At 42.6% G+C, this 8,591-nt stretch overlaps 1 protein-coding gene across 1 annotated transcript in view; it reads right to left on the bottom strand.

The window, feature by feature from the left end:
• IL16 (interleukin 16) overlaps positions 1 to 8,591 on the bottom strand; it is an 88,099-nt gene that overhangs the window by 52,155 nt on the left and 27,353 nt on the right. Inside the window, exon 3 of the mRNA XM_025194412.1 lies at positions 7,300 to 7,709. Coding sequence (XP_025050197.1) covers positions 7,300 to 7,665 — 366 coding nt within the window. The 5' untranslated portion in view covers positions 7,666 to 7,709. The remainder of the gene's footprint in view (positions 1 to 7,299; positions 7,710 to 8,591) is intronic.

Below are 8,591 nucleotides of genomic sequence, written 5' to 3'. Positions count from 1 at the left end.
TGAGCAGTAATGCTAAAATGGAAGGTAGGTCTCCTCTGGACTTTATTAAAAAAAGTTGAGGGAGCAGTTATAATTTTCCTTTAAGTCCTTTTGCACTTTACCAGGCTTGGTTATGTTTCAGCTAAGCTCTGCCTGTCAGTCACATTTGGAAATGAATGTATGTAAATTATAGAAAAAAAATATGGGGCTGGAGGGACTTTTGGTTAAATATACATGTGCTGTCAGCCTCTGCACTTTTTGAGTACTGGATATAGCTCAGTATAGTAACATCCAAGTTATTGCAACATGACATAAAATTAATGAAAGCTGATCTTTAAAAAAACAAAAACCACTGGATTAACTAATGCTCCATTTGCCAACATTTGGGGGGTGAGGGGAGGGGGCTTTGTTCCTTAATGTCTTTGACTTCCTGTCACATTTATTATTTTGTAAGTAAAAATGCTGATGGTGCTTCCAAGAACAGAGGATTGAGTTGTTTTGCCCTTTTCTTTAATGTATCTTGTTTTTATTAGGTGACGTGGCCCCGTGTCTGGCAAACATAAAGGGCTTGTTAAAATGAAGTTGGCAGGTTCACTGGTGGCCAGGTGGGTTCCTTCTAGGTCATGCAGACCTAGTCGTTACTGGAATATACGTTTCGTGCACACTTGCTGCCAATGAATAAAATTGTTTCATTTGTAGATGGTCTTGCAGCACACAGCTTAATAAAGCTGGTAATGCTTGATTTTGCATCTTTTCAAATTTTATTGACCCTGGACATGAAAGTAGACCAATGTCAGAAAGATCTGCATTTCTGCAACACATCTCAGTTTGAAAGAAAGACTTGGATCACAGATATATCTCAAGACCTTGCTGAATGCGTCTGTGCACATCTGAGATCAAGTTATTCCTTTGTGTATTTCATTTTGGAAATGGAGTTTGCAACTGTATACCAACTTTTGTCCATTCTCCTCTTGCCAAACTCACACTATCCAAATATGTTTTTATCTTTGCCATTTACAAGATTGCCTTTTCCGTCATGGTCTCATTAGACAGTTCTCGCTGAAAGTCCCATCTAGAAACATCTCGTTCCAGATGTTGTTTTGAAGCAAGTGTAACCATGGCATCAGTGGAAAACTGAAAAACTTTTGTGCGCCTCTAACATTACTCACAGTAGTTAGATTGTCTGAAATGAAGTACATTGCTGCATAAGGGTAGTTCAAGTAAGGTCTCTGAATCAGTTAACTAAACAGATGACAATGACCTGATTGACTGTTTTAAAACAAAAAACAAAAAAACAACAGTACAATAGTGAGCTCAAATATTAGGCTTCTCTAGCCTGCTGCATATTAAAAAAAGCTGTGGTTTCTCAGTCACATATTTAAAGGACATAGCCTGTTTGAATTTTCTCTGAGAAACATTTCCTGCTGTGGCAGCTCTGACAGGATCTCTGTGGGTGTAAATCAGCAGAGCTCCATTGATTTTGACACAGACCAGCTGAGGATCTGGCCTTTTAAAAACATTTAGGCAAAATGTCATTTATTTTCTCAGCAGCTGCCTGCAAATTCCCTTTGCAATTAATAAAGATAGCAGCTGATACCTGTGAAAAATTCATGGGCTAGTGGCACAGTGCCATTGGAGAGGGCTACTCCAACCCTCTCTACCAGCTTGTCTCCAATTTTTTTCTTCTTTTTCCTGGTGGTGAAATTAGGAGATCACCGGTAAATGAAGTAATTGGATAATGCAGCAGGTGGCAGGGGGTTCAAGTTCCCACAAAAAAGCAAGTCTGTGTCTTGTTGATGGACACACAGGTGTTTAAATAGAGCAAGCCGTATAAATACATTGTTCTATCCCTCAATTAGCCTGAGCAATGTTTGTATTTATTTATTTATTGCTGGAAACCTGTATCCTATGTCCCACCTGTTGCAGCACATACTTATTTCATATGACACCCTGCATCTCAACATGTTTCAGCTTGCTGGAAGGATAACACGCCTCTGATTTCATGATCAGGAAGGAGGAAGGAGAAAAAAAGATGGAGAGAGAGAGAGACTTAATGGAAAAAGGGAAGGAATAAATAATTGTCTGGATAAGTGCAGTGTCCCTCCCAGTTTTTGCTTGATCCTGCAGGCTTGCCATAGTCTTGTGTTTGAGACATTACAGTCTGCTGCTATGGAAATTGTCCTTTCACAAATGGGCCAAATACTACTCCTCTTTTGAACAGGAAATTAATAAAAATGCATGATGCTGATGAAGAGAAAATGACTTGCTTTTCCTTTTGTAGGTGGGGCCCTGTGGAAGTGTCAATGTGGCTTTGGAGCCGTGCAGGGACCTATGATCCACTGGCAAACCTGCATCTCCAGCCTGTGGAATATGGGGCACTCATAAAGAAAACCTGTCACAGAGTGTAATCCCTGATCCTGGACGCCTCCAGTTTTCCTGTTGTCACTTGTATTTTTACAGGGTTTGGGTGTTGCCTGCTGTTCCCTATAATGATATGATGCTGGGTGGTGGGTGGAAGAGAAGACGCAGTTCGTAATGCAGAGCTGTGAGACAGCTCAAAGCTAGGGGATTATGGCTGTCAAGTTCTTCAGTTTCCAGAGGAACGTGCCAGCTAAAAGACAATGTTCCATGGTCCCGTCTACTCCTCCTTACAATTGGTTTTGTCTTTCCTAACAGCCCTGCCGTATAGTCTCTATTGCCCACTATTACCTTTGGGTCTGTGCATCAAGTGTCAGACCCTGGTCACACTTTCTCTCTTTTCCCTGCCGGGCCACCTGAGTTTACTGCAGGATTGATCAGGATCGTTAAGGCCCAGAAGGAGATGTATTTACCCAACAACCTTGTCTCCAATGCATAAGACAGTAAGGAAGCTACAAGTGAAAGAGGAGGAGTCAGACCGGGGCATTCTTTCCGAGTGACCATCTCCCTCGGGGTAAGTTGTTTGCTTGCTACATGCCCTTGGTTTGATATTTCTAGCAGAGGTGTGAATGATGGCACATGTTGTTCTTTCATATTGTTTTCATAACGCACCAACCAGACAGTGAGAGTCTAAAGATTTTCCAGATAATGGTGCTTCGGCAGTTCAGCCATGACACCACTCCATTTCTTTTGTCCTCATTCCTCCTGCCTATCTCTTTCTCCTCCTCCACTCACTTTCATTTTCAGAGTGTCTAGTCTCAAGTTTCCCATTTTCCCATCTTCTGTTCTCTTTTCCATCTCCTCATGATCCTACATGTCCCCCATTCCTTCTTTCTTTTCCCCCTTATGAGCTTCTCCATTTTTCCTTCTCTCCTTTCCCTGAAAAAATGGCACTATTCACCTCTCTGTATGTTCTGCCTCATGTATCCTCCTTTCCCAACCTCTGCAAAATATGAGAGAGGCCTTCATGTGAGCAGAGGTGTCTGAAAACTGCATAAAAACCAAGAGAATCAGCCAGCAGTGATGGTAAAGCAGACTACAAATAAGTTGAGAGATACCTCTAAAACATATAACAGCTGCATTTGGGCAGGGTATAATGAGAGGCTGTATAAGCATGAGTCTCAGGTGCCACGTGTAAATTAATACATTGCATGGACCTGAGATTACGTGTTATGTGTTCAGGGAATAAGAGAATTTCTGTTGCAGGGGTGCTCAACCTCTGGCCTGCAAGCCAGATTTGGCTTCTGGCGCTGTGTCATCCAGCTCATAGGGGTCCCTACACATCCATTGGGAGCATCATGGGCTATGGCCTTGCACAATAGATCAGGTGCACAAGACGGGAAGCAATCCCAGCACACAGGGTGGGTAGAGGTGGTGCAGGGCCCTGGAGCCTGATCCCTGTATACGGGACTGGGCAAGAGATGGCTCTGGGAGGAGATAGTGCAGGACCCTGGAGCCTGATCCCAGTGGGATGGGGGCAGTGCAGGGCCCTGGGGCATGATCCTGGTGTGCAGGGTCCGATCTGGCCTGCAGACCAGCCCTGCACCACTCATTTTGCCCATGAGGCCAAAAGGTTGAGGCTACTGTTCTAATGCATGCATGCTGAGGCAACTGGCATAACATTGCCTTTGAATCCTTATTCTTTTCCTGAATGTTATGATTTCAAAGAGAAATAGTCAAGAAAATAAAAACATCCCCTTACTTTTACCAGATTTGCTTCTGAAATGTGTATGAAATTTAAAATCAGGATTACCAATTGATTATGCTGATGCGTGTATATAGACTTTCTCATCACAGGGACAGTAACACTAGACCAGTCAGCTTCCTGCTTGTTCTTCAGTTTCACTTTCAGGTTCTCATGCGTTTGCACAATGCTGCACTGTTGCATCCTGAATGCTCCAAGGCAATGTTTGGTTAAAAAAATATATTCCATTGGAATAAAAAATAAATAGAAAAGTTTTTGTTGGGCTTTGGTCTTAGAAATCTTTGACTTAGAAAATGTAAATGTTGGGGTCAATGGTAAACCTCTTATGCTAGAGACAGAAAAAGCCATATTGGGTCAGAAGTCCTTCTTCCCTTCATGACTGGTCTCTGCTATACTATTAGTTTCTAGTGTTCAACTCGATAATGTTCCTTTAAATCATAAGTTCAATATTCCATTGGTCTAGTTGTTGTTTGTACTAAATATAATAAGACACTGTATTGCTGCCAAGAGGCCATTCTGAAATGTCCTTGTTTCTCTTGTTCCACCTCAGCCCTTTTTTCCCCCATCATTTCCTTTCCCTTGTTGATTTTTCTAGGCCCAGTCACTGTCCCTTGAGCCATTGCACTTTACGTATTAGTAGTGCTGAAGGGTCACAAACCACCCACTAGGATTTCCTTCCTAAATTGTTTAATTCCACCGTGCATAGAAGGAGGAACTGAGCGAGTGAGAGGTCAAAACAGCCCATCTCCCCAGCTCCTCCAAGCTGGCAGCACCACAAGAAAACGCTGAAGATACCCTTAGCTACCACCAGTCTGAGGACTGAGGTGATTCCCTTGCCTCTTGAATACAATCCAGAGTGCTCCAGATAACACTAAACTCCTCTTCCCAGCTACGTGGTTAAAAAAAAAATACAAAGATTTATTTTAGCAATATAGGGAATATGGAAGCATTTTCATTCCCCTGTTCCAAATGGACCACTTTTCATTTTCCAGCTTTCCAATAGAAATATTTCATATGTGTATGGAGGCATATCATTGTAGCACAATTTGTCTCAGAGACATCTTAGGACACAGGCTGAGGCTAACTACAGAAACTGCTACTGCAACCCAGGAGCATCTAGATCAGGGCTGTTCAAGTGACAGCCTGCAGGATGCATCTAGCCCCCAAGGATTTAACATGCAGCCTGCAGGCTCCTTCCTGTTCATCAATGGTATAAGATACAATTGCCTGGCTGAATATGAACCTCAGCTGACCAGGTTCAATGGTAAGAATCCTCACAGCGGGCAGGGGGAAAGTTGTGAATTTCTCTAGTAGTCACATTTATGAAAAAAGGATAACACTCTCCCTATGACTTATCATTTTATAATAGTATACATGTTGGCATGGGAATGATCCGATACTACCTCCCACCTAAATCCTGTGCATTTCTCATTGGTGTTGCTTTATGTCATGGTCAAGGCTGCAGGCTCTGCAAGCCAGAAAAGTAATAGACTAATGGAGTTTCCTAATATAATAATGTACCCCGGCCATGTCACAAGTTTGGCAGTGGACAAAGTCTCTCTTGGTGAGAAAACTGCCTCTCTGACTTAATCCCCACACAGCGACTAGAGAATTTCTGCAACTAACCATGGAGTTGAAAAGGGAGTCCTGTGTTCTGGGACAGGGAGACAATCACTGACTCCTTTCTTCTAATTGTTGCCTTGAGCTCCCTGATGCATGTTGCACAAGAGAGTTTGATGTGTCAAACATGTGTCACATAGAGAGGATGTACAAATTCCTTCCTATACTATCGTACAGCCTCAGCGAGGTGAAAAAGAGGAATACCAAAGCAAGGGATACCAACAACTCTCCTACGAAAGGAAACATGAAGACCAGACTGAGTTGTCATTCTGAGGTATATACAGAAGATTAAAAATGGCCTCCTGAGGAAGATGATATTCCTACTGGAGCTCCAGAGAGAAGTTAAAGTGTTCCTGGTCTTCAGATGCACTAGCTGACTAGACTGCTCTTTCCTGTCTGAAATGTCTTTGGTAAGATGATGACAAGGAACATGTGGGTTGGCATTGTGCTAGGTATGGGAAATCGGGGCATTCTGCGAGCCTTTGAGCAAGGGATCTTACACTACCTGACAAGAGGAAAGGACTGTGACCATGAAGGGAAGACAGCAAAGAATGTACTGGCTGCCCAAGAGGCCAACCTCCCTCCACTTGCACACCGTGGTGGTTTCTACATGGGAGGAAGTGATGTGGTTTTACAGAATTCCAGTATATCTTTTGGGGCTGGCTCTCTTTCAGTCCTTATTTTACTTTGTATCAGAATGCAGCAGAATGTCTGGTTCATGTCCTTATATTGTGGCTCCATTTTGAGGCTGAAATGGTTTTTATTCACCATGTTCTCCTTGTGGCTCTCTAGCCTGCAAGCTGTGATCATTAGGAAGAGACTCAAACTACAAGGAGTAAATCTGGAACTGCATCTGGAACCCCGTCAGGTTAGTGGGTGCTTAGATGTGGAATTTTGGTTTGCTCCCATCTCTGAGGAAGGTATGAAAAAAATTAATGGAAGGACTATTTCAGACAGAAGAATCCACTCCCACATGTAAGTCAATATTTGAACTACTGAAATTGTGGAAGAAATTTACTGCAGGCATTGAAAGTATAATTACTCAGATTGACAAATGGCCAGAGCATTGGAGTCTAAACATTTTCTCTTGATAAAAATAACATCAGATTTTTACTGACCAGGTGTCACTTTCATATCTCTCAAGAAGGTGGCACATCTAGGAGTACAGACAGGCAGAAGGGTTATCCCTCTACAGATGCACCCAGTTTAGTCTTGCTTTGCTTATGAGATCTCACAAGATCCCTGCTTAAAACTCATCTGTACTACAATGACAGCTTTGTACTATGACAGCTGAGCTGCTGCATTCCAGGTAGGGTGCACCTGCTGTGCTGCTGCACCAGATACGGCCTAGCAATACACTGACTTCAATGGACCATCAGTCATCAACAGGCAGAGAGAGGCAAGTGGGGCAAGGCAGAGTGTAACATATTTTTGTGCTGTTTATACAGTGCTGGAATGCCGCTGGCTCACGGACCCTGCAAATCTGACTGCAGCCCTGTGTCTCCTGAGAAACATTAGCAAATCTATCCATGAAAACTTTGAAACAGAAAATAAACAATAGTCCTCGCACTGCCTACCTTGATGAATAACTGTTTTCTCATGTTCTTGCAGTTCTTGCTCACAGCAGCCTTGCACTGGACCACACTCGAGAGTGCCAGAGGCTCAGGCATGTTGCCATCCATGTCTGATCCACACAGCAGTTGGGGTCTAGGGTAAATGTCAATTCCCTCTGGACCCCAGCTGGTCGACATCTCAAAGGGATCAGGGCATTTCTCATCAGGGCTGGACCCATCATCACTGTTCTTGGAGTTGCAGAGGATGAGGGATCTTGAAAGTGAACGTAACTTTTTTGCTTTCCTGCTCCCAGCATTGCTCTTTCGATCCATCTTCAGGGAGCTGTTGACACTGCCTTTTTTCCTCTCGTGCTCCCATTTATGTGGCATGACAGTTTCAATAACTTCTTCTGGTCTTCAGCAGCTAAAATATCCTACAGGAAAGGAAATATGAAAAGTGAGCTATAATAAGCCCCCACTTTTCCCCACCCCCCACCACACACACTAATAATCTACACTACGGAAGAGTCATGATGAACAAACGGAGTCAACAGAGCCTTTCAGTCCGCTAACAACCACATGCTATCTCATGACTGACTAATTCCATTTCTGTGCAGTGCTGTAGTAAATTCTCCTTTCATTCACCTTTTCATTCTCTTCCCAGGCGCTCCCAGCACAATGGAGTGCTTTTAACAAATATTTTGGGCACTTCTGTTATGTTGCTTCTTCCTGGCTTCTGCTGAATTTGCATGCTGAATTCCCAAATTGGAAAGCAGATACACAAGATCATTATTCTAAAGCTATTCAGAGACAGAAGTTTCTCTTGAAGTCTGATTCCTGAAACTACTGTAATTCAGACAGGATTAATTAAATTATTGAGGTTAAATTCTTTCCCTGACGCATCTGATTTGCAAGTGGTTTAGCAAAATAGATCTTGGCCATGAGTAAGGTAGGAATGTCAGACTGGTGTTAAAATCATACCTTTGCACCATGAACTTCACTTAAAAGACTCTGCATTAGAGAGAGAGCTCTATTACAGCACTTTAGCTATGAATGCCTGATTAAGGATTGGACCTCATAAAAGAATATAGCTACACTATACCAGGGCAAAAACAGCCTATTAAAGAAATGATTTGTTTCAGTGTATGCATAGGGAATCAAAATAAAACACAGAAGAAATACACTGGGTTAAAAATGTAACATAAAAGGTGTAGCACTTTTTAAAAATGATTATTGAGTAAAGAAATAGGCCTGTTAGAACAATAAGGTAGGGCTGGTGGAAAAATGCTCAGTGGAACAGTTTTCTGTTGGAAAGT

Source organism: Alligator sinensis, unplaced genomic scaffold (assembly GCF_000455745.1).
Source record: "Alligator sinensis unplaced genomic scaffold, ASM45574v1 scaffold459_1, whole genome shotgun sequence".
Classification (NCBI taxonomy): Eukaryota; Metazoa; Chordata; order Crocodylia; family Alligatoridae; genus Alligator; species Alligator sinensis.
This window is presented reverse-complemented; position numbering and strand designations above follow the sequence as displayed.